At 46.2% G+C, this 27,196-nt stretch overlaps 1 protein-coding gene across 2 annotated transcripts; it reads right to left on the bottom strand.

Moving 5' to 3' along the window:
- Positions 1-2,188: 2,188 nt before the first annotated feature.
- Positions 2,189-27,196, bottom strand: LOC115101279 (Kv channel-interacting protein 1-like). Of its 2 annotated transcripts, none has more exons than XM_029620647.2 (8): positions 26,917-27,196; positions 6,985-7,109; positions 6,331-6,400; positions 6,135-6,205; positions 5,538-5,645; positions 5,341-5,445; positions 5,136-5,198; positions 2,189-4,572 (listed from the first exon to the last, which is right to left on the bottom strand). In XM_029620647.2, exons 1-8 carry the CDS (start codon positions 26,975-26,977, stop codon positions 4,525-4,527), a joined length of 651 nt encoding a protein of 216 aa, XP_029476507.1. In that variant the 5' UTR covers positions 26,978-27,196; the 3' UTR covers positions 2,189-4,524. The 2 variants fall into 2 exon arrangements, with proteins under 2 accessions (XP_029476507.1, XP_064860897.1); XM_065004825.1 differs by lacking the exon at positions 26,917-27,196 and adding an exon at positions 7,839-8,887.

Genomic DNA, 27,196 nt, shown 5'->3' with positions numbered 1-27,196 from the left:
AAAGCTCGTACACGCTACGCAAGCGGTGTGGTCAGCATGTCAGACACTAGACATATGTGGCAGGGTCTACGGACTACAAAGGGAAAACCAGCCACATCACGGACACCAATGTCTTGCTTCCAGAAAAGCTAGACACCTTCTTCACCCACTGTCAGGAAAGTGCAACCAACGCAGCCCGCTACCAAGGACTGTGGGCTCTCCTTCTCCATGGCCGACATGAGTAAGACATTTAAGGGTGTTAACCCTTGCAAGGCTGCCGGCCCAGATGACGTCCCTAGCCGCGTCCTCAGAGCATGCACAGACCAGCTGGCTGGAGTGTTTGTGGACATATTAATCTATCCCTATCCCAGTCTGCTGTCCCCACTTGCTTCAAAGTGTCCACCATTGTTCCTGTACCCAAGAAAGCAATGGTAACTGAACTAAATGACTATCGCCCCGTAGTACTCACTTCTGTCATCATGAAGTGCTTTGATAGGCTAGTTAAGGATGATATCACCTTTACCTTACCTGACACCCTGGACCCACTTCAATTTGATTACCGCCCCAATAGGTCCACAGACGATGCAATCACTGTCGTACTGCCCTATCCCATCTGGACAAGAGGAATACCTATGTAAGAATGCTGTTCATTGACTATAGCTCAGCATTCAACACCATACTTCCCGACGGGCCGCCCCCAGGTGATGAAGATAGGAAACAACAACACCACTTCGCTGATCCTCAACACTGTGGCCCCACAAGGGGCCCCTGTTCACCCATGAATGCGTGGCCATGCATGCCTCCAACTCAATCCTCAAGTTTGCAGACGTCACAACAGTAGTAGACCTGATTACCAACAATGACGAGAAAGCCTACAGTGAGGAGATGAGGGCCTTGGGAGAGTGATGCCAGGAAAATAACATGTCACTCAACGTTAACAAAACTAAAGGAGCTGATCGTGGACTTCAGGAAACAGCAGAGGGAGCACGCCCCTATCCACATCAACGGGAACGCAGTGGAGAAGGTGGAAAGCTTCAAGTTCCTCTGCGTACACATCACTGACGATCAGAAGTGGTCTACCCACACAAACAGTGTGATGAAGAAGGCGCAACAGTGCCTCTTCAAACTCAGGATGCTGAAAAAAATTGTCTTGCCCCTAAAACCCTCACAAACATTATCACTGCCTGGTATCACCGCCTGGTATGGCAACTGTACCGCCCGCAACCGCAGGGCTCTCCAGAGGGTGGTGTGGTCTGCCCAACGCATCACCGCGGGCAAACTGTTTATCTATGCATGGTAACTTTACAAATGACCTTGACTAACCTGTACTCCCGCACATTGACTCGGTACCGGTACCCCCGTATATAGCCTCGTTATTGTTATTGAATTTTCTTGTTACTTTTTTGTTTTATAAAATGTCTTCCCTTTTATTTAGTAAATATTTTCTTAACTCTATTTCTTGAACTGCATTGTTGGTTAAGGGCTTGTAAGTAAGCATTTCACGGTAAGGTCTACCTACACCTGTTAAATTCGGCACGTGACAAATAAAATGATTTGATACTACCTGCCCTCCAGGACACCAACAGCACCCGATTTCACAGGAAGGCCAAAAAGATAGTCAAGGACATCAACCACCTGAGCCATGGCCTGTTCACCCCGCTATCATCCAGAAGGCAAGGTCAGTACAGGTGCATCAAAGCTGGGACCGAGAGACTGAAAAACAGCTTCCATCTCAAGGCTGTCAGACTGTTAAATAGCCATTACTAGCAGGCTTCCACCTGGTTACGCAACACTGCACCTTAGAGCCTGCTGCCCTATGTACATAGTCTTAGAATCACTGACCACTTTAATAATGTTTACATAATGCTTTACTCATCTCATATGTATATACTATATTCTATTCTACTGTATTTTAGTCAATGCCACTCCGACATTGCTCGATCTAATATTTATATATTTCTTAATATTATTATTTTACTTTTAGAGTTGTGTGTTTTGTTAGATACTACTGTGCTGTTGGAGCTAGGAACACAAGCATTTTGCCACACCCGCAATAACATCTGCTAAATATGTGTATGTAACCAATAAAATGTCATTTCATTTGACTGACTAACTTCATATTTTATTTAATCCAGAGATCCCTCTTTCTCTCCTCTCCCTCTTTACACACACACACACACACATATTTTCTCAAAACATTTTATTGGTAGCATTTGCAATGTACAACAGAACATGAAAGCTTAAGCTCTCTCCTATCTGTCTCAGTCAAAGATAGAGTATTGTATGAGGTGAACCTCTTTGTTACATTTTATATTCAGATTGTTTTAAGCGCTGATTATCATTCATCATTATTTACCCCTTTGACACCTGAGGCAAAAATAATTGCAACATAATCAATATATATCTATAGTGCATTTGTAAAATAGTCAAGACAACTTCACTTTTTCCTCTTTTCAAACGTTACAAACTCAACTATTCATGGGTATGATGCTACAAGCTTGGCACACCTGTATTTGGGGAGTTTTTCCCATTCTTCTCTGCAGATCCTCTCAAGTTCTGTCAGGTTGGATGGGGAGCGTCGCTGCACAGCTATTTTCAGGTTTCTCCAGAGATGTTAGATTGGGTTCAAGTCCAGGCTCTGGCTGGGCCACTTAAGGACATTCAGAGACTTGTCCCGAAGCCACTCCTGCATTCTCTTGGCTGTGTGCTTATGGTCATTGTCCTGATGGAAGGTGAACCTTCGCTCCAGTCTGAGGTCCTGATGACTGCCACCAACATGCATCACTGTAAGGATGGTGCCAAGTTTCTTCCAGGCGTGACACTTTGCATTCAGGCTAAAGAGTTCCATCTTGGTTTCATAAGACCAGAGAATCTTTTTTCTCATGGTCTCAGAGTTGTTAGGTGCCTTAAGGCAAACTCCAAGCAGGCTGTCATGTGCATTTGACTGAGGAGTGGCTTCTGCCTGGCCACTCTACCATAAAGGCCTGATTGGTGGAGTTCTGAGAGATGGTTGTCCTCAATTGAATTTACCACAGGTGGACTCCAATCAAGTTGTAGAAACAGCTCAAGGATGATCAATGGAAACAGGATGCACCTTAGCTCAATTTCGAGTCTCATAGCAAAGGGTCTGAATACCTATGTAAATAAAGGTATTTCTGTTTTTTATATTTAATAAATTAGAAAACATTTCTAGAAACCTATTTTTGCTTTGTCATTATGGGGTATTGTGTGTAGATTGACGAGACAAATAAATAATTTAATTCATTTTAGAATAAGGCTGTAACACAAGAAAATGTGGAAAAGGGGAAGGGGTCTGAATACTTTCCGAATGCACTGTATCTATTTGCCATAATGTACACTGAGGAGGAACTGACAAAGTCAGCACAAATTAGTAATTCGTTGAAGAAAAATTATAGTTGTTTCACATTAGAAGAATGTTGGTTTTGTCCTGTGATGAGTTTGGGGGTTTAGCTTAACTCCTGTGTCCCTCACTAAACACTTCAACAGACAAGTCAAAACACCAATGACCAACACCTTTCACGTTGTGTTACTCAGATGTTCATCTTCTATCATTAGTTTGATCCAGCCATCATACAAGAGGATGTATCATCAGTCATAAACCAAGTCTATTAGGTGTATTTATAAGCATACAGTAGAACAGGCATCAGTCAGGGACAGACACAATTACAAGGATAGACTGGAGTGCGACAGCCAAGCCAACAGAGGTACAGAGGTCACCACGACAACAGTGAAACAGAAACAACACTTAAAACAAACAAATAATACATTAGGACAACCTCATATTTTTCGAGCATAAACACATTAATAAATAAGCAGATATGTAGATCATAGCTATCGATAAATCAATCACTGAATGAGTTTAAAGGTCCAAGTCCTGGACAAACAAATGGTTGGTAGGGCGCATAGACGTAGAATCATGATTCTATTTCTATGGTAGGGAGGGAGGAATCCCTCTGGCTCAAGCATGCATCTATTTTGACAAAAAGAACGGAGTCAAAAGAACCCAAAGTATCCCGGTGTAGTTTCAGTGTTTGACAGGTAGGGGTCAGGAGTCTTTCAGGAGTTTCCACATAGGCCTAATCGGGGAGCAGCGTATGGGTTTGAGTTTTCTCAGCTGTATCACACTGCAGTCTATATTGTATGATCATCTGATTTTACAAACCTTTATGTCACATAAAAAGGCAGAAAGCATTTTCCAGGTAATTCGTTTGCATACTCCCAGGCTCAGCAATATGACTAGCAAGTCCAGGGTTCTCTCAGCGGTTCTGGCTTCATCTGATCCATACCCAGGCAGGTAGCCAGGCAGAGACATTATTTGGCAAACACATGAATGCTGACAAGTTAGATGAGAGGATGAGAGAGATAGATATACATCCACATTCATCCACTCTGACAGACACGCACGGATAAACAAACATGTGTGGACACACGCACATGCGCACATGAACTCACACAAATGCACTGAAACACACACACAATCTCTCTCATTATCTAATTCTCTCCTTCCTTCCATCGGCTCCTTTTTTACATCACATTTTCGAAGAGCTGCATGGATCTCATCATCATTTCATCCTGAGGGGAGAAGAGGAGAAAGATGGTAAGACAGAATGTTGCAGCTCGGATGGTTGAGGGGCAGCTCTCTGCGAACTGCTGGAGGATCTTGGATGGTTGGTGGCCTGGCGGTTGGGAGCTTGGGCCGGAGGCCGATAGGTCGCTGGTTCGGGTCCCCATTTTGACTTGGTGGGAGACGTACCCTTGGGTGAGGTGCTTGACCCTGGTTGCACTTGTGGGTCGCTCTGGACAAGAGCCGGTTAGATGACTGATTGTAATGTACATTTTGAGCAGCTTCACTGCACGTAGATTGTATGTTTTAATAATATTCAATAATAAAAAAAATATTAAAATATATATATATATTTAATAAATGAGCTAAAATCTATAAAAGCCTATTTTCACTTTATCATTATGGGGTATTGTGTGTAGATTTATGATCATTTGTTTTATTTAATTCATTTTCGAATAAGTCTGTAATGTAACAAAATGTGGAAAAAGGGAAGGGGTCTGAATACTTCACGAATGCACCGTGGACACCAACAGCAATATAAAATGTATAAACATGCATGTTCTATACATACCTCCTGGCATGCGACAATGAACTCCTCTAAAGTCACAACTCCAGCTTTGTTTTTATCCATTTTCTGTGGGAAGGGAAAAAGTGAGTGAAATGTACATTTTTAGGTAAGTATGAAATTGTTATGTGGTTTAATCTGTTGTGCCCTACTAAGGGGTAGAGTATGCATGTGCTTTAATATTACATTATACTCTAGGATATCAAGTCACCTGGAAAAAAGCATCCACATGCTGTTTAGGGACATCTCCCTTGAGTGCAGGGTAGGTATATTTCCCCATCATGTCGTAAATGGCCCTCACAATCTCAGTCATCTCCTGAAACACATAAATACAAACGGTATTAAAACAAGATGACTTCATATGTGAATCTTTCAATACATAACTGACATGTAAATACAAACAGAGACCTCTCTGTTAATATATCCATCGTTGTTGATGTCGTAAAGATGAAAAGTCCACTCCAGCTTCTCTCTCATAGTGCCCCGCAGCAGTGTAGACAGTCCCATTACAAACTCCTGAGAGAGTCACCACATGAGCGAGATTAAAGATAAAATACTTAGTAAAGACTGAGTGAATAAGATAGACATAATTCTTCATATTCCTTCATTTAAAGCAGGGGTCGTCAACGAGTGATTTCTTTTGGCGCCCAAAAGTTTTTAGTAAAGAAAAAAAAACATGTTTCTTTTTTGGGAGATTTTTTTTTTTTTAATTTGGGAAAAGAAAATGTTGAATTTAGGAAATCTGTTCCAAAGTATTCCCACGAATAAAAAAATATACATTATATGATTGTATCTCAATGTAATCAAGGAATTAATGTATTTTTATTTTCAAATACAATCTCTTTTTGGGCTTAGTTGTGGTCAATTTGCAGTGTACAAATTATTATAAATATGTCCTGGTCCCCCATCCATCGGCTCCAAAAAAAATCATCCCCCGGCTGAATCTAGTTGCCTCCCCTGATTTAAACTGTCCACTGAGTAATAGTGATGGTGTTTGGTTTTTACCTCAAACTTAATGGATCCATTGTTTGTTGTGTCAAATGCATTGAAGAGATAATGAGCGTAAGTGCTGGCATCTGCAACACAACCAGATACAGGCATGAGATTTTATAATCCCATAGTAGTGCTAGTAAATGAGTCCCAAACAAGTAAGGAAGGGCATGTTATGTGTCTAAATGAGAGGTATCTGGCTGTACTGTACCTCCATGGGGGAAGAACTGGGCGTAGATGTGTTTAAATGTTTCTTCATTCACCACTCCACTCGGACACTCCTGTGGAAACCATGTGAAAACACTACTTCAAGCTAAAATAATGCAGCTTCTTCTGGGTAACGGCCAGATCAACCAATCATTTACACTCGAATGGCACCACCCATGGTTACAGAGAATTAGCGTCAATCAAATCTGACAGCTAATTAATTGGAAATTAACTAGCAATTTCCATATAACTTGTATGTGGGTGTATGTCAATGTGTGGGTGGGTATTTGAGCATGTGTGTATGAAGAGAATATATGCTTATTTATATTTTATTTAAAAAATGTTTGGTTTATATGGGTAATGCAGCATGTAATTGTTGCTATGGTGTATGATAGGCTTAGTTGTTCTGGCTGCAGGCCGTACAATCTGATTAGCACCATATGAAGTGATGAAGGCGCGAAGCTAAAATCATTTACATATTGGAGTCGCAGATGAAAGAGAACAGAGCTTTGACAAACACGTGTGAAGATGAGAATCAACATAAGCAGGAGTATACATAAGTGGCAGGGAGAGAGATAGAGTAAAGACAGGCAGAAAGAGAGAGGAAAAGAAGACAAAGATAGACAGACAGTAAAGAAAGGGAGAAGGCTGTGCGTACATTCTTGAAGCCGCGGTAGAGGATCTGTAGCTCTCTCTTGGTGAAGTTGGTCTGGGCCTCCAACTGCTCCAGACCCTCAGGCCTGTGACACACCATGGTCATCTCCAACTCATCATCAATCTTGTCTAGATAGATAGAGAGATTCGTTGTGTGTTTATATAAGGGACAGATCAAAATGTATTGTGGGGAGGGGCTGTTCCAACTTATGTGTCATAAAAAAATGCACCCCCCCTCCCCAATGCAAAATATATTTTCATAAGACCCTCCCCTTGTACAGTAAAATAAATGGAACACCCTCCCCCCATAGAATTAATTACAGATAATGTTTACGATCACAAAAACAATAACTGTAGTAACCCTATGTTCATAAACGCGGATATCAACTTCACCACTTCAGCAAGCTTTTGTGGCACAGTTGATCCCACACAGGGCTACAGGCCAGAAGGTTGGGGGTTCGCCAACCACCAGAGATGAGCTCACTCTCTTTGCCTGTTTCATTACACTACGATCAGAACTGGCTGCCGACAATGATCAGCTAAGGGGAAATCAGATTTTCAACATAATTATATAAAACATATTCAACACATTTTCTGACAACAGGTTTCTATGCCAATGCACCACAAAACCAATAAACAAAGCATACCGACTTCGGCACTTCAATATCATGGCACTTCAAAAGTTTGAAAACACCTACTCATTCCAGGGTTTTTCTTTATTTTTACTATTTTCTACATTGTAGAATAATAGTGAAGACATCAAAACTATGACATAACACATATGCAATCATGTAGTAACCAAAAAAGTATTAAACAAATCAAAATATATTTTATTTTAGATTCTTCAAAGTAGCCAACCTTTGCCTTGATGACAGCTTTGCTTACTCTTGGCATTCTCACAACCAGCTTCACCTGGAATGATTTTCCAACAGTTTTGAAGGAGTTCCCACATATGCTGAGCACGTCTTGGCTGCCTATTCTGTCCTCACAGGCACCTGTGAGGCCCAAATGGCCTAAATGTTCCATCCTACCAGGCACCTGAGTCTGTGTAGGGATGTGATTTGAATGTGACTGAAGGAGTGGGATGGTTGTTTTGATTTATTTTTCTATTTTGCAAAATCATGAAAAATTAAAAACAGAAAAGCCTTATTTACATAAGTAAATAAGTATTCCCTTTGCTATGAGACTCGAAATTGAGCTCAGGTGAATCCTGCTTCCATTGATCATCCTTGAGATATTTCTGCAACTTGATTGGAGTCCACCTATGGTAAATTCAATTGATTGTGTCACACCTTGGTATTAGTATTTTGTGTTTTCTTTAGTTATTTGGTCAGGCCAGGGTGTGACATGGGTTTATTGTGTTGTCTTCCCCTCAGTGCTGGGCTTCCCCTCAGTGCTGGGCTGCCCCTCAGTCCCGAGCTTCCCCTCAGTCCCGAGCTTCCCCTCTTCCCCTCCCTATGGTTTTGAGGTGCGTCCGGGAGTCCGCACCTTAGGGGGGTTCTGTCACGCCTTGGTCTTAGTATTTTGTGTTTTCTTTAGTTATTTGGTCAGGCCAGGGTGTGACATGGGTTTATTGTGTTCTCGTATTGGGGTTTTAGTAGGCATTGGGATTGTGGCTGAGTAGGGGTGTATAGCATAGGCTTGGCTGCCTGAGGTGGTTCTCAATCAGAGTCAGGTGATTCTCGTTGTCTCTGATTGGGAACCATATTTAGGTAGCCTGGGTTTCACTGTGTGTTTGTGGGTGATTGTTCCTGTCTTTGTGTTAGTTGTCACTAGATAGGCTGTATAGGTTTTCGCGTTTCGTTTGTTTTGTATATTATTGTTATTTCATGTATCGTTCATTTTTCATTAAAGAACATGAGTAACCACCACGCCGCATTTTGGTCCGCTCCTCTTTCAACAGACGAACGCCGTTACAGAATCACCCACCACACCCGGACCGAGTGGCGTGGTAACAGGCAACAGCGACAGAAGAGGCAGCGAAAGGAGGAAATCCTCGACGGGAGAGGACCCTGGGCTAAACCAGGGGAGTGTAGCCGCACCAAGGTGCAGCGAGAGGAGGATATAGACAGGTGGGCGGTCGACCCAGAGAGAGTGCCGGAGCCCGCCTGGGATTCGCTGGAGCAGTGCGAAGCAGGTTATAGGAGAATGGAGTTGGAGAGACAAGCACGGCGGCGCAGAAGAAAGCCCGAGAGTCAGCCCCAAAAATGTATTGGGGGGGGGCTCAGGGAGAGTGTGGCAGAGTCAGGAGTCAGACCTGAGCCAACTCTCCCTGTTTATCGTGAGGAGCCAAGGAGGAGACCAGAACCAGAGCCGGTGTTGGAGGTGAGCGAAGCAGAGACTGTGAAGGAGTTAATGGGGAAAGTGGAGGAGAGAGTAATGAGGGAGTTGCTAGTTTGGTGCTTTAGGTACAATATTCGTCCGACGGAGCGTGTCGGGGATTTGATGGCACCTGGGTCAGCGCTCCATACTCGTCCTGAGTAGTCCTGAGTAGTCGGCTGGTGAAAATTGTGCCAGCCTCACGCACTAGGCCTCCTGTGTACCTACCTAGCCTTGCACGTCCTGTGCCAGCCCTGCTCTCAGGCTCTCCAGTACACCTTCACGGTCCGGTCCATCATGTGCCACCTCCACACACCAGTCCTCCGGTGGCAGCTCCCTGCACCAGGCTTCCTGTGCGTGTCCTCGGTCCAGTACCACCAGTTCCAGCACCACGCACCAGGCCTTCAGTGCGCCTCGCCTGTTCAGCGCTGCCAGCGCTTTCCTCCTCTCCTGCGCTGCTGGAGTCTCCCGCCTGTTCAGCGCAGCCAGAGCCTTCCTTCTCTACAGCGCTGCTGGAGTCTCCCGCCTGTTTAGCGCAGCCAGAGCCTTTCTCCTCTCCTGCGCTGCCGGAGCCTCCCGCCTGTTTAGCGCAGCCAGAGCCTTCCTCCTCTACAGCGCTGCAGGAGCCTCCCGCCTGTTCAGCGCAGCCAGAGCCTTTCTCCTCTATTGCGCTGCCGGAGCCTCCTGCCTGTTCAGCGCAGCCAGAGCTGCCAGCCTGCATAGAGCAGCCAGAGCTGTCAGTCTGCATGGAGCAGCCAGAGCTGCCAGGTTGCATGGAGCAGCCAGAGCTGTCAGTCTGCATAGAGCTGCCAGTCTGCACAGAGCTGCCAGTCTGCATAGAGCTGCCAGTCTGCATAGAGCTGTCAGTCTGCATGGAGCAGCCAGAGCTGCCAGTCTGCATGGAGCAGCCAGAGCAGCTAGATCCGCCAGTCAGCCAGACTCTTCCAGATCTGCCAGTCAGCCAGACTCTTCCAGATCTGCCAGTCAACCAGAATCTTCCAGATCTGCCAGTCAACCAGACTCTTCCAGATCTGCCAGTCAACCAGACTCTTCCAGATCCGCCAGCCAGCCAGGGTCTGCCGGAGCCAACTACCTGCCTGAGCTTCCTCTCAGTGCTGAGCTTCCTCTCAGTGCTGGGCTTCCCCTCAGTGCTGGGCTTCCCCTCAGTGCTGGGCTTCCCCTCAGTGCTGGGCTGCCCCTCAGTCCCGAGCTTCCCCTCAGTCCCGAGCTTCCCCTCTTCCCCTCCCTATGGTTTTGAGGTGCGTCCGGGAGTCCGCACCTTAGGGGGGTTCTGTCACGCCTTGGTCTTAGTATTTTGTGTTTTCTTTAGTTATTTGGTCAGGCCAGGGTGTGACATGGGTTTATTGTGTTCTCGTATTGGGGTTTTAGTAGGCATTGGGATTGTGGCTGAGTAGGGGTGTATAGCATAGGCTTGGCTGCCTGAGGTGGTTCTCAATCAGAGTCAGGTGATTCTCGTTGTCTCTGATTGGGAACCATATTTAGGTAGCCTGGGTTTCACTGTGTGTTTGTGGGTGATTGTTCCTGTCTTTGTGTTAGTTGTCACTAGATAGGCTGTATAGGTTTTCGCGTTTCGTTTGTTTTGTATATTATTGTTTTTTCATGTATCGTTCATTTTTCATTAAAGAACATGAGTAACCACCACACCGCATTTTGGTCCGCTCCTCTTTCAACAGACGAACGCTGTTACAGATTGGACATGATTTGGATAGGCATACAGCTGTTTATATGAGGTCCCATAGTTGACAGTGTATGTCAGAGCAAAAACCAAGCCGTGAGGTCGAAGGAATTGTCCGACACAGGATTGTGTTGAGGCACAGATCTGGGGAAGGATACCAAAACATTTCTGCAGCATTGAAGGTCCCCACGAACACAATGGCCTCCATCATTCTTAATTGGAAGAAGTTTGGAACCACCATGACTTTTCCTTGAGCTGGCTGCCCAACCAAACTGAGCAATCGAGGGAGAAGGGCCTTGGTCAGGGATGCGACCAAGAACCTGATGGTCACTCTGACAGAACTCCAGAGTTCCTCTGTGGAGATGGGAAAACCTTCCAGAAGGACAACCATCTCTGCAGCACTCCACCATTCAGGCCTTTATGGTAGTGGCCAGACGGAAGCCACTCCTCAGTAAAATGCACATGACAGCCCGCTTGGTTTGCCAAAAGACGCCTAAAGGACTGTCAGACCATGAGAAATAAGATTCTCTGGTCTGATGAACCAAAGATGGAACTCTTTGGCCTGAATGCCAAGTGTCACGTCTGGAGGAAACCTGGCACAATCCTAATGGTGAATTATGGTGGTGGCAGCTACATGCTGTGGGGATGTTTTTTAGCAGCAGGGATTGAGAAACTAGTCCGGATAGAGGGAAATATGAATGGGACAAAGTGGGGCGAAGGTTTACCTTCCAACAGGACAACGACCCTAAGTACAGTGGCTTCGGGTCAAGTCTCTGGATGTTCTTGAGTGGCCCAGCCAGAGCCCGGACATGAACCCGATCGAACATCTCTGGAGAGACCTGAAAATAGCTGTGCAGATACGCTCCCCATCCAACCTGACAGAGCTTGAGAGGATCTGTAGAGAAGAATGGGAGAAACTAGAGGTGTGCCAAACTTGTAGCGTCATACCCATGAATACTTGAGGCCGAAATTGCTGCCAAATGTGCTTCAACAAAGTACTGAGTAAAGATTCTGAATACTTATGTAAATGTGATATTTCCATTTTTTTTATTTGCATACATTTGCAAAAATGTCTCAAAATCTATTTTTGCTTTGTCATTATGGGGTATTGTGTGTAGATGGATGAGGGAAAAAAAGGTTTTAAATCAATTTTACAATAAGACTGTATCGTAACAAAATGTGGAAAAAGTCAAGGGGTCTGAATACTTTCCGATGGCACTGCATGTCTTCAATCATTTCCAATGTCTTTGCGAGTGATGTGTCAAGGACTGTGTCTGCAGCTCTTTTCTCCCTTCTTCTCACACCCCTGCTACCACTGCTGATGCTCTGTGGCATCGGTGAGGAGCAAGCTAGTGTAGTACGTCTTTGAGGTGGGCTCAGGATAGAGCTTCCCAGGTCCTGCATGGAGACTGTTTCTAATTCTGCACTGCAAATCTGTGCAGGATATGGACTGGGGGCTGATCACCAGACAGCACTGATGGCAGAGGTAGTGCTTGGGGCCGGTGCAAAGGAAATGCTGGGGCGCAGAGAACAAACCAGGTGTTGTCTCCATTCACTGGTGTTTGAGCGTTGAAAAAGAAAAGGGCTATTTAGTACACATCCAAAACATTAATGAACATTGAATATCATTAACCGAGACTACAATAGACTATATGTTGTTGCAAACATTTGCCTAGCTACTCAACTTTGCTCAAACAAAATTATTTTTTTCTATGACAAAATGGCATTGGATCAAAAGTTGTAAAGATCTTTAGTTTAGTTGGTTGGCTTGCTATCCCTGCCTGTGTACGCTGCTTGCCAGCCAAATAGCTAGCGCTAGCTTGCTAGCTACTGTTAGCAAAACATGGCTACTCTTTTCGCCGACTACAATATAACATACAATAACATACCCCATCCTTTGGTGAAGATGGCATGTTGCTTTCAGTCTTCCCATGCTCCACGTGCCAAACAAGCCAGCAGCAACATTTCTGGAGTAGCCTTTCCACCGGAATCTCCACTGCGGCCCTTGTTTCTTTTCTTTGCATTGTCGAACTTGTCACAAACTCTTCCCCAATTTTTGAACAAGCGGTTGGGTCGGACTCCAGTGTCTCCGCAATCTCCCTCCATGAATTGGCATTTACATGCTAGTGTTTATATAATGCAGTGGAGAAGGTGCTTCTTTACCTCCTCAGTCAATCGATGCTCGATGTTGTCGTTTGTCATGTCGAATCCACATAGTTTCGGGCTAAATCAACAAAAAGCAGAAACTCGTGTCAACCCTAAAGTTGACCAATCAAGGACGAAGGTGAACACTTTGTACAAAATGATCAAATGCAGTACTACAGGATATTTCTTAACGTAGCTCTTTATTAGCTAGCTATAACTGGCATGTTCACGTATCGCCAACCAGGATCAAACTGACGATGGCCTAACCATTTGGGTGGTCTTAACCAACCATAGCACAGTATGATATGGCGGTAAAATGCATCCAATTACAATTCAGTATGTTTACACATATGAATATTACAGAAGGGGTGTAGACTTCGGCTTCCAAACTTCGGCTGGACCTTGAGAAAAAAATGTTGTGTGCCCGAACAGCCGACGAACCCTAACCGAACTCCAAAATGAACAAAAACATTGCAAAATGAAGTCATAATATATGCACAAACTGTACCTGGAAGCATGCGGCCGCCATTGAGGAGGGAGGGAGCAGGTTAGCATTTTTTGTCATCAATCTTGTTCTGGAGGTAGCTCTGCAGACTGTCACTACCTGGCACAGCCACAAAATCAGATTTTTTTAAGCCTTAACCTTAAGCACACCGCTAATCCTAATGCCTAACCCTAACCTTAAATGAAGACCAAAAAGTAAATGTTTGGTTTCAGGAATGTTTACAATATAGCCCATTTTGACTTTGCAGCTGGCCCATCTAGTGGAAATTACTTAGTTCTGCCTCCTGGACAAGACTCATAAACATCAACCTGGGCCTCTTGAGTGGCGCAGTTGTCTAAGGCACTGTATCACAGTGCTAACTGTGCCACTAGCGATCCTGGTTCGGGTTCAGGGACTGTCGCAGCTGGCTGATGTTCTTGTCCCATCACACTCTAGCAACTCCTGCGGCGGGTCGGTCACCAGGTGTACAGTGTTTCCTTCGACACATTGCTGTGACTCGGTTAAGTGGGCATTGTGTCAAGAAGCAGTGTGGCTTGGCTGGGTTGTGTTTTGAAGGATGCATGTCATCCTGAAGGGAGGGAGGAGGGATGAGAGGTATGGCAAATTGGACTCCCTCCATTGACTTGGGGAACTGTACTGATGGTAACTTTGTGCTTTGGGTGCCAGAGAGAGATGGATGTTGGGTAATGATGTGATGAGCTGGTGTCCTCTCAGGGGGGTTGTTTATCACTCAGACAGCCTCTGGTATACTGTAGGAGAGGAAACAGACACATCAGTGCTCCTCTCAGAACAAACATAGGGGTGTCACGCACTCCAAAAATCTGATGGGGCACAAAGTATGTGAGGAAGGCTCGAGGGTGGTCCGGGAACCCCTCCCTGTCCGTAAATTGGAGAATTTGGCATTTTCAGAAAGCTCTTTCCTGCAATCTAGAGCCATAATCATAATGCTTAATTCTATGTAAAAAATACAGTATGTCTATTTTTCTGCATATCTCAGCTGCCTGTATCCGACTGGTGGTTCTATTTTTTAAGAAACTAAATATGCTTCTCTGCATCACTGCTAAAATCTGGGTAAAAGAATGAAAGGATTGTGAGTCTTATTCAGTACATTTAGTTTTGTTTTTCTAAAGTCTACCAACCTTGCCAGCAGGCATGCCAGGTAAGATACAGTAGTTAGACAAGCTACCCACTGGGCACAGACATCAATTCAAAGTCTATTCCACATTGGTTCAACGTAATTTCATTGAAATGAGGTGGAAACAATGTTGATTCAACCAGTGTGTGCCCAGTGAGTAGCTACTCTGACTTGATTGATAGCCTGAAATGGCTTCTTGGTAGCTAATTATGAGGTTGGGCGATCTTTATATACAGTCCAACTGTTAGGAGAGGGAAACTGCTGAGGGGGAAAAGACCACAATGGAATGATAGATGTGAAGGGTCCCTGATGATGCCGCACCCTACGCAGACACCACTTGTGCTGGAGGTCTACAATGGCAGGGAGCTGGATCAGGGACCCTTCACATCTATGCCACAAACTGTTTGCCCTCCTACCATCAGGCAGGCGGTACAGGTCTCTACGTTCCTGCACTAGCAGGCTCAAGAACAGTCTTTTTCCAACTGAACTCTGTGACACGGCACTAGCCACATCCACCCACCCACCACTTAGTACTGCCTCTCAGGGACCTTGTTGTATTACTCTCTTTGCACTCTTCACGGTACTACTGGACTCTGATATTGCTTTGCAAAGTCTGATTAAGGACGTTATTCAGTTGTACATGTGTACCTCGGTAACCTCATTGCTGCTATTCCTGCATTTCAGTTGCATGCCTCCTTGCACTTTCAATTTGCCTTCATTGCACATTTAGACTTGCCATTTGTACTTGCCATTTGCCTTCACTGCACATTTATACATCCCACTTAATGATATACATTGTACTTAATTGTTACACTTGTACATTTTTTGTACTCTTTTATTTGCGCTTCTGTTTAGATGCTAACTGCATTTCGTTGTACTGTACTTGTACTTGTTCAATGACAATAAAGTTGAATCTAATCTATACACTCACATATGCATGCGCTCACCCACACACACACACGCACACGCATACACACACACACACACGCACACATAGGGTGCGAGGGAGGGAAAGGGTGCTAGGGAGGGACATGAACATGAAAGAAATGAGACTGATGCAGGGGAAATGGACCATGTGCAAGGTGGTACTTTGCAGAGGGCGTCAGTGAGCCCCCCTCCCATCATTCAGACTGAAAATACTTACTGACTGCTGTACTGACCTTCCTGTACTTCCTAATGAGTCACACTGCATCACAATGGGTGTCTGTCTGTACCTCTTGGGTATAACTCCTGCAGGATATGACAAAGCTTTAATCCCCCTACAGCTGTGTCTTATGGGCCCTACACACTTCGCGCAAACATTAGCGACAGAGAGTTGCTTTCACATCATAGTTCTACATACTTTTGTGTGGTAATCATTTGGGAATGGACCATATATGACACTCCATCGCTCTGTTTGCGTGAAGTGTGGAGTGGCCTTTAGTGCCTAGCTCCTACATGCAGCTCCTTGGTAATAGGTCCCTTAACACACTGTGTAATCACCACTCTACCATCCTGGACACCCTTGCTGGATAGGCTTTTCTTTATCCGTTGAATCCATTTGTGCAGTACAGCTCATATTGAATCTTGATATATTGTGTTTTGGTTGTTAGAGGGTTAAATCCTCTGCTCATTACTGTATCAGGGAGATGTGATTTAATTTGAATCCATACTTGAACTGATCAAATGAAGATGTCAGTGAATTCAGATCACGTATCAGTACCAAACAGTGGCGGACAGTGCCGTTTAAGATGAGGGAGGATTTTTTTAATGAGCATAGCCTTATTTCTATTACAGCATATTGGATGACTGTCATTCAATGTAACAGTGATAGGTTTAGGCTACAACATGATGCTAGAATTTTCCCTGTATCCATCCTGAGGTTACTACAACCTAGCCTATGAATTCAATTTTACAACGTAGGTGCATACAGGTCGAGAGACAAATTTGAGGTGACAGACAGTGACACATGGACAGCCAGTGACATTCAATACAGCCTTGCACACTCTTGCCTGCATCTAGCTGATATAGGGTGTAATCATTAGTTCAACAGTTGCAAACAAAAGTTTCTATTGGACAAATTCAGGTATGTTTATCCCCATTTTATTCCGTTTGCTTCCGTTTAAGAAACGTGTTTCAACAGAATCAGCGGAATGAATACACCCCTGATCACTAGTAAACACAGTTCACTTTCATAGCAGGCACGTTGTAGTCATTCTTGTATCTATGTGCTCTCCTCTTACCTCTTCACTTCGCTTGTGGACTTCAATGCACAACACATCAGCTGTATGTGACAGTCGAAAAAACCTTTCCAAGCCAAACCGTTACACACAGCTTACATCGTTGCCACCATATTAGCTAAAGTAATGTCATAGTCAGCATATCTAATGGGACTAAAACATTAGTCAACACGCTACATTCATACAGTAACGTTGCAGTGTACAGTCAGTAAGTAGTTACACCGGCGGGCCCCATTGCAATATATTTGTAAAACCAAAAGCTTACATTGACTTGGAAGAGTTCCAATGCTGTGTTGGAAAGTCATAGTGTGCTAGCTAACATAGAATCCCTCTGTTAATTCAGGGTGTTACAGTAGGCTAAACTAGCTAGCTGCATTTGCTAGCTAAGTAACGTTTTGTGAAACTGAAAGTTTTAAAAAAGACTCTCTATTTCTCTCTTCCTTCTCCTTCATTTTGCAATTTTTTGTTGTTGTTCAACTACTGGCTTTCTCTCTCTTTGAGTCAACTACTCACCACATGTTATGCTCTACAGTACTGGCTAGCTGTAGCTAATGATTTCAGTACTAGATTCATTCTCTGATCCTTTGATTGGGTGGACAACATGTCAGTGTAACGGTTTTCTTGAGTCGAAGGAGAGGCGGACCAAAACACAGCGTGGTTATTATTCATGGTTCTTTAATAAAGAAACTATACATGAATAGACTAACAAAACAAGAAATGTGAAAAACCAAAACAGCCCTATCTGGTGCAAACACAGAGACAGGAACAATCACCCACGAAACCCAACACCAAACAGTCTACCTAAATATGGTTCCCAATCAGAGACAATGACTAACACCTGCCTCTGAATGCCCACTCAGATCACACCCTGACCAAACAAAACATAGAAACATACAAAGCAAACTATGGTCAGGGTGTGACAGTCAGTTCATGCTGCAAGAGCTCTGATAGGTTGGAGGACATCCTCTGGAAATTGTCATAATTACTGTGTAAGTCTATGGAAGGGGATGAGAACCATGAGCCTCCTAGGTTTTGCCTTGAAGTCAATGTATCCAGAGGAGGACGGAAGCTAGCTGTCCTCTGGCTACACCATGGTGCTACCCTACAGAGTGCTGTTGAGACTTGTAACGATCTGAGTGTAGTGGGTGAGGAGTCAAGCGCAGGAAGCAGAGAGTTCAGGTGAGTGCCATTTTAATGCACCGACAAACGGCGAACATAAGCCAACCCACACGAACACACACGGCGTAATGAACAAACAGGGGAACTTAAACGGTCCAGGGAAAACCCACAAAATGGGAAAACACAAAACCCATAGACGTTCACACAAGTACACTAAAACAGATGGTCACAATAATTAATCCCGCACAAGGAACTCTGCGGGCCGGCTGACTAATAAAGCCTACTACCTAATTCAAAACAGGTGCACTCAATCAACACATAAGGAGGGGGAGGAAATAATCAGTAGTAGCTAGTAGGCCGGCGACGACGACCGCCGAGCGCCACCCGAACGGGAAGGGGAGTGTCCTTCGGTCGGAGTCGTGACAGTACCCCCCCCTTGACGCGTGGCTCCCGCAGCGAGCCGAGACCGGCCTCGAGGTCGACCCGGAGGACGAGGCGCAGGGCGATCCGGATGGAGGCGATGGAAATCCCTCAACATTGACGGATCCAAAATGTCCCTGGTGGGTACCCAGCACCTCTCCTCCGGACCGTACCCCTCCCAGTCCACGAGGTACTGCAGGCCCCTCACCCGGCGTCTCGAATCCAGAATGGCCCGTATCGTATACGCCGGGGACCCCTCGATGTCCAGAGGGGGAGGAGGGACCTCCAGTACCTCACCGTCCTGTAGGGGACCAGCTACCACCGGCCTGAGGAGAGACACATGAAACGAGGGGTTAATCCGATAATAGGAAGGGAGTTGTAATCGATAACACACCTCGTTTATTCTCCTCAGGACTTTGAACGGCCCTACACACTGCGGCCCAAGCTTCCGGCAGGGCACGCGGAGGGGTAGGTTTCGGTCGAGAGCCAGACCCTGTCCCCTGGTACAAACACGGGGCCTCACTGCGGTGGCGGTCAGCACTCCTTTTCTGCCGTCCACTAGCCTGTTGAAGGGATTCCTGGACGGCCCTCCAGGTCTCTTTGGAGCGCTGCACCCATTCCTCCACCGCAGGAGCCTCGGTCTGGCTCGGATGCCACGGTGCCAGGACCGGCTGGTACCCTAACACACACTGAAAGGGGGACACATTAGTAGAGGAGTGGCGTAGTGAGTTCTGGGCCATTTCAGCCCAGGGGATGTATCTCGCCCACTCCCCTGGCCGGTCCTGGCAGTACGACCGCAGAAACCTACCCACCTCCTGTTTTACTCTCTCCACCTGCCCATTACTTTTGGGTGATAACCGGAGGTCAGGCTGACCGAGACCCCCAGACGCTCCATGAACGCCCTCCATACTCGGGACGTGAACTGGGGGCCCCGATCAGAAACGATGTCCTCCGGCACCCCGTAGTGCCGGAAGACGTGGGTGAATAATGCCTCCGCAGTCTGTAGGGCTGTTGGGATACCGGGCAACGGGAGGAGACGGCAGATCCACAATCACCAGAACCGTGGTGTTGCCCTGAGACGGGGGAAGGTCGGTCAGGAAATCTACGGATAGATGTGACCATGGCCGTTGTGGAACGGGGAGGGGTTGTAACTTCCCCTCTAGGAAGGTGCCTAGGAGCCTTACTCTGGGCGCATACCGAACAGGAGGAGACATAAACCTTAACGTCCCTAGCCAAGGTAGGCCACCAATACCTCCCCGAAGGCTCCCACTGTCCTCCTCACCCCAGGGTGACCCGAGGAGGGTAGGACGTGAGCCCACCGAATCAGTTGGTCCCGAACACCAAGCGGCACGTACCTCCGCCCCGCCGGACACTGAGGAGGCGCGGGTTCAGCCCGTAACGCCCGCTCGATGTCCGAGTCCACCTCCCATACCACCGGTGCCATCAGCTTTGAGGCCGGAAGGATGGGAGTAGGTTCGGTGGACCTATCCTCCGTGTCGTAAAGGCGGGACAGTGCGTCCGCCTTCACGTTCTGGGAGCCCGGTCTATAAGATAAAGTGAACCGGAATCGAGTGAAAAACATGGCCCACCTTGCCTGCCGCGGGTTCAGTCTCCTAGCTGCCCGAATATACTCCAGATTTTGGTGGTCGGTCCAGATGAGAAAGGGGTGCTTAGCCTCCTCAAGCCAGTGTCTCCACACCTTCAGAGCCCTGACCACCGCTAACAACTCCCGGTCCCCCACATCATAGTTACGCTCCGCTGGGCTGAGCTTACTCGAGAAGAAAGCGCAGGGGCGGAGTTTTGGTGGCGTACCCGAGCGCTGTGATAGCACGGCACCCACCCCAGCCTCAGACGCGTCCACCTCCACTATGAATGCTAGAGAGGGGTCCGGATGCGCCAACACGGTGCATCCGTGAACAGCGCCCTCAACCTGTTGAAAGCTCTGTCCGCCTCTGCTGACCATCGCAACCGCACCGGGCCCCCCTTTAGCAGTGAGGTAATTGGAGCCGCTACCTGGCCAAAACCCCGGATAAACCTCCGGTAGTAGTTGGCAAAACCCAAAACCGCTGCACCTCTTTTACCGTGGTGGAGTCGGCCAATTACGCACGGCCTTACTGCGGTCACCCTCCATCTCCACCCCGAGGTGGAAATGCGATAACCCAGAAAGGAGACGGCTCGTTTGGAGAACACACACTTCTCAGCCTTGACGTATAGGTCATGCTCCAGCAGTCTACCAAGCACCTTGCGTACCAGAGACACATGCGCGGCGTGAGTGGCTGAGTAGATCAGAATGTCATCGATATAAACAACCACTCCCTGCCCGTGCAGGTCCCTGAGAATATCGTCTACAAAGGATTGAAAAATGGCTGGAGCATTTTTTAACCCATACGGCATGACGCAGTACTCATAGTGGCCCGATGTGGTACTAAATGCGGTTTTCCACTCGTCTCCCTTCCGAATAAGCACCAGGCTATACGCGCTCCTGAGATCCAATTTTGTGAAGAACTGCGCTCCCTGAAAGGATTCCACTGCCGTAGCAATGAGAGGTAGTGGGTAGCTGAACCCCACTGTGATGGCATTTAGACCTCTATAATCAATACACGGACGCAATCCTCCCTCCTTCTTCTTCACAAAAAAGAAACTCGAGGAGACGGGTGAAATGGAGGACCGAATGTACCCCTGTCCCAGAGACTCCGTGATATATGTCTCCATAGCCAACGTCTCCTCTTGGGACAGTGGGTACACGTGACTCTTGGGAAGCGCAGCGTTACCCTGGGAGATCTATCGCACAATCCCTTCCCGGTCGATGTGGTGGTAATTTAGTCGCCTTCTTTTTACTAAAAGCGATTGCCAAATCGGCATACTCGGGGGGAATGCACACTGTGGGACCCTGGTCTGGACTTTCCACCGAGGTGGCACCGACGGAAACTCCCAGACACCTTCCAGAACACTCCTCTGACCACCCCTGGAGAACCCCCTGTTTCCACAAAATTTTAGGATTGTGCCGGGCCAGCCAGGGAATCCCTAACACCACTGGAAACGCAGGCGAATCAATAATATAGAGACTGATACGCTCCCTATGATTCCTCTGCGTTACCATGTCCAGTGGGATCGTGGTCTCCCTGACCACCCCTGACCCTAATGGCCGGCTATCTAGGGAGTGCACGGGAAAGGGAGAATCTATCGGCACAAGCGGAACACCTAATTTAATAGCAAGTCCGCGATCCATAAAGTTCCCAGCTGCGCCTGAATCGACTAGCGCCCTATGCTGGGAAGAGGGAAAAAATTTAAGAAAAAAAATCAAGACAAACATGTGACCAACAGGGGGTTCTGGGTGAGTCTGGTGCTGACTCACCTGGGGTGATCGAGAAATGTTCCGCCTGCCATCTCGACTCCCAGACGGACCCCCCCAGCACCGATCGGCCGTGTGTCCTCTCCGACCACAGTTGGTGCAGAGGGAGCCTCCTCCTCCGGTACCCCTCGGCAAAGCCCCTCCCAACTCCATCGAAAACAGGAGTGGAGGTGCTGGGTGGTGGAACACACAGGACCCTCTCCGAACGCCCGCGGGTAGCCAGCAGATTGTCCAGTCGGATGGACATGTCAATCAGCTCATCTAATGAAAGAGCGGTGTCCCTACACGCTAGCTCCCTGCAGACGTCCTCCCGGAGACTACACCTGTAGTTGTTGATAAGGGCCCTGTCGTTCCACCCGGATCCTGCTGCCAAGGTACGGAACTCCAACGCGTAATCCTGGGCGCTCTTTTTCTCCTGCCGAAGATGGAATAGTCGTTCTCCCGCCGCTCGGCCATCCGGAGGATGTTCAAACACGGCGCGGAAGCGGCGAGAAAACTCGGGGTAGTGCTCCTTAGCTGAGTTTGGGCCATTCCAAACTGCATTTGCCCACTCCAGAGCACGACCCGTGAGGCAGGAGATGAGGACATTCACCCTCTCCGCTCCCGAGGGAGTAGGTCTGACGGTGGCCAGGTACAGTTCTAGCTGGAGTAAGAACCCCTGGCACCCTGCTGCCGCTCCATCATAGACCCTCGGGAGCGTAAGACGGAGGGGGCTGGAGTCGGGAGATGGGGAGTCCTGAGGAGGGGGGGGCGAAGGTGGAGAGAGACCGCTTCTCTCCCATCGGTCCATTCCCTTCATCACCAGATCCATCGCCGTTCCGATCCGATGGAGAACGGTGGTGTGATGTAGAACCCTCTCTTCCATCGATGGGAGGGGAGTGGCTGTTGCTCCTGCTGACTCCATTCCTCAGTGGTGCGGGATTCTGTAACGATCTGAGTGTAGTGGGTGAGGAGTCAAGCGCAGGAAGCAGAGAGTTCAGGTGAGTGCCATTTTAATGCACCGACAAACGGCGAACATAAGCCAACCCACACGAACACACACGGCGTAATGAACAAACAGGGGAACTTAAACGGTCCAGGGAAAACCCACAAAATGGGAAAACACAAAACCCATAGACGTGCACACAAGTACACTAAAACAGATGGTCACAATAATTAATCCCGCACAAGGAACTCTGCGGTCCGGCTGACTAATAAAGCCTACTACCTAATTCAAAACAGGTGCACTCAATCAACACATAAGGAGGGGGAGGAAATAATCAATAGTAGCTAGTAGGCCGGCGACGACGACCGCTGAGCGCCACCCGAACGGGAAGGGGAGTGTCCTTCGGTCGGAGTCGTGACAAGACTACTGTAGACCTTCATTGCAAAATGTGTTTTAATCAATTATTTGGTGACGTGATTATATTTAGTATAGTTTTATCTAAAAACAATAACTTTTAAAATGTTTTTACTATTTTTATTTTTATGAAATTCGCTGAGGAGGATGGTACCTCCTCTGAGGAGCCTCCACTGGTACGAAAACTGATCATGCAGTTGAAGAGGACAGACTACAGGTTTATGATCATCTGGATTAAAGATAATGAGATAATGAAGCGTACACGTTAGAGGGCTCTTCTTCAGGAGACAGACTTCACACACTCATCACAGACTCATTCTCACAAAGACACTCCTTCCTCACTAACTTTGTTACGAGGAATATCTTTATCACACTCTATGTGAAGTTAATTCACCATGATTGCTGTGAAATGGACAAATTCTTAAAACGACTGGTGAGAATTTATCCCCCTTCTCTATCCTGGTCCAGCTCTCTTCCAATATTGGTTATTCTTCTCCTCTTGTTTTAATTTCCACTTTACCTTTTGGTCACCAACACTCTCTCAGTCCTTCTCACCAATCTCTCTATCAATCTTTCCCTTGCTCACTGTTGGAATCTCTGACGTTTTAGCCATTTATTTTTGTCATGGAGACATGAGTGTTCTAGGTAGAACACTTTTGGGTTCCATGTAGAACCCTCTGTGAAAAGGGTTCTACTTGGAACCAAAAAGGGTTCTCCTATGGGGACAAACGAATAACCCTTTTGGAAACCTTTTTTCTACGAGTGTAAACTGGATTCCTCTATTGTTCTCTGCCTCCATGTGTTTGTGTCGTCCTCTCCTCTCTTTCACTCTCTCCCTCTTTTTTTCTTCATCACTAAAGCTTGCCTCCTTTTCACACATTCACTCTGTCCTACCACCCACTATTTCCTACCCTCTTTTCATCCTCTTTCATTCCCACTTTATCTCTCTCCCCTTTCCCTAGCTCTGTGTTAGTTACTCTATAAGTAATTCACTGATGCCAAAGAACCCTTTCAGGCTTCTACTGTAGATAGCTCCTTTTTTCTAAGAGTGTTTGGAAGATGGGACAGGGATGAGAAGAACCGGGGGGAAGATTTAGACACAGTGAATGAGAACCTCATCAGACCGAGCCCAGCAGGATGGTGAGGGAACATACCTTCATTCTGCTCAGCCTGGTTACATGGAGAAACCAGCTTGGCCTTTCAATACTAACATGGCCTCAATACTTTTATCCTACACAACTACAATACTGACACAACTACAGTCTGATTACTAATGCACAACATAGCCTATGGACAGAGCTTCAAAACTACACATCACTGAACAATAAACCCAATTAATTGAAAGACAAACATTCCCATTACTGAGTCCCTTGGCAACAGGACCAAATAAAACCTCTGTGGAAATAGGTCTGGATACAGGTTTGTGGGTAAATCAGACAGTCAGAGAGAGTGTCAGAGATGAGTACATAATGAGTAAGGGTCTAGATCCCCAAGGCGGCACAAGGTGACTGTGTATCTGACATGCTATAAGCACCGCTGTGTCACACACTCCATCTCTCCTCCCCAGTAGAAAACAAGCTGTCTGAAGGAGGTTTTTCTCTCACAAACTGTTGAAGGGTGTGTTAGTGATGGTGTGTTAGTGATGGTCAAATTATTTACTATGTGTTGCCAAGTGGTTTTTGAGATTAATCTGAATATATCACTGCGTCTAATCTCTGGGAATCAAGGTCACATGATCAAAATTAACATCAGCCCTAAACACTGACAGGATTTTAATCAAGGAGATCAATCCTCCTAGTTGATTGCTAATGAGATTATGTATGCATGCAGAATTGGCAACCCTAGCCCCAAGCCATAACTAATATAGCATTCAAATGTTTTAGATAGTAAACAGTTTGGAAATGGTCACGGTGTGTCCCCCCTAAAACAATTGAAAGTTGGTATAGTAGATTGGATAGTGCATCATCAGTTTTACTCTGGCCATGTTAGTCATTGCATAACTTAGAGAGCTATTTATAACTTGTCAAAAATGTCCAGATCAAGAAGCAATAGCTAGGATTTTTAGCCTATAGATTTTGTAGTAACGTTCGAGTCACTCAAATATTACATGAATACACATTAGACATGGAAAAAAGTATAGAAATGCAAGAAAATTTGCTTAAAAATGCAAAATGTTCTCTGCAACCCATGACAAAATGTGTCGAATTGCAGGAAATAAGCCTTAAACCTGCAATTTTTTTCTTTCTGCCAACAAGAGGGGTGTGAACAGTTTATGTCATGAACAGTGCTTGTGCCCATAGAAATAGATGTGGGCCGCAGGATCTTTTCCAACGCTGGAAGGGGGGACTGAGTGAAAAAGTTTGGGAACCCTGCTCCATAACATAGCTCCCTAACTTCATCATCCATCCAAAAGGCACCACAGAGTATTGTTCACATTCCCCTTATGCCCCCACAACCCTGCAGTCTCCATGACAACGGCCCTCTCAAGCATACGGAAAGGAAGAGTTATGAGATGTGAGCAGAGTGCTAATGTACATGCTCACACACAAACACACCCACACACACTCTTTCTCTCCCGAGTACACATGCATGCGTATCTGTGCACACACAAGCAAGAGCTCACGCACGTACACACACTGTCATGAAAAACCATTGAGTCATGGGCAGTGATTCTGGACCCTGTCTTTCTCAAGGGCATCTCTCAACCATGACTGTGGTACAGCCACGTGCACCACAGCAAGAAATGACACATATTTCACAGAGGTCTCCCCTGATCACTGTTCCTCAGTCTCTGTTTAAACTTATGTGTTAGCAATGCTATCCATCTCTCTCTCTCATTTTCTCTGTTAGTCAGTCTCACTCTTTCATTTTCTCTGTTGTGCCGTCCCCTGATTTCTCATTTTGTCCACACTTGTTAGTGTACAACCATTAGGGCAGCACGAGTGGAACTCATTCCTCTATGTTTGTCTATCAGCAGTAATGGAATTAATTTATGTGGGACTATTGTACTTTGTTTACCTCCTTATTGACTTATCTGTCTGTCTATCTATCAGACATATTAGAGAAGGTAAACGTTTGTGAAGCCCACAAGTATAATGCAATATAATGTTGCAAAGAAAGCAGTCTAAGACTTGTTCTAAGCAAGAAGATCTCCCTTATATTGTCATATTATCATCTCATTGTGATGAGTTATGATCTGAATCGATCATTTTGACCATCAGATTTAAACAATGAAGTCACAGAGAACGATCCAATAGATTATAATATCATATCATTGTACATGCCAGCTTTAAGTATGTGTCTTACTATAGAGACTGAGACTGATGGTTATTCCCTCAGTCATGAGTGTGTAGTTCAGGTGCTCTATTCTGTTTGGTTGTCCCTCTATGTGTCTTGTCTTTCTAGTTTGTCGTTCTCTGTCTCTCTGTCCTCGTCTCTCTGGTCTGTCTGCTTGTCTGTCTGTCTGTCTGTCTGTCTGTCTGTCTGTCTGTCTGTCTGTCTGTCTGTCTGTCTGTCTGTCTGTCTGTCTGTCTGTCTGTCTGTCTGTCTGTCTGTCTGTCTGTCTATCAGTCTGTCTGTCTGTCTGTCTGTCTGTCTGTCTGTCTGTCTGTCTGTCTGTATGTCTGTCTGTCTGTCTGTCTGCCTGTCTGTCTGTCTGTCTCTGTTGTGTCTGTCTGGTTGACGTACCTCTGGACGGTCGTCTCCTCTGCTTGGTCTGCATGGTCAAAGTGCCCACCACTGCGCCCATGTTGTTGCCGTGAAAATCTGCTTGTTCAAACAAACGACTGAGCAGTCCTCTTCTCTCTATTTATCTTCCCTTTTCTGTCCTTCTCCCTCCCTATCTCTCTGAATAAGCCCCTGCCCCCCTCTTGTCTCGTCTCTCCGTCTGGTCAACGTTGGGTCTCTCTATGGTGGTGCCCCTGTTCCTTTACCGTCGTTTCTGTGTGAATGAAATATAGCTCAAATT

This window comes from Oncorhynchus nerka, linkage group LG19, assembly GCF_034236695.1.
Source record: "Oncorhynchus nerka isolate Pitt River linkage group LG19, Oner_Uvic_2.0, whole genome shotgun sequence".
Lineage (NCBI taxonomy): Eukaryota > Metazoa > Chordata > Actinopteri > Salmoniformes > Salmonidae > Oncorhynchus > Oncorhynchus nerka.
Note: the sequence above shows the minus strand (reverse complement) of the source record. Positions and strands in the feature narration are given on the sequence as shown.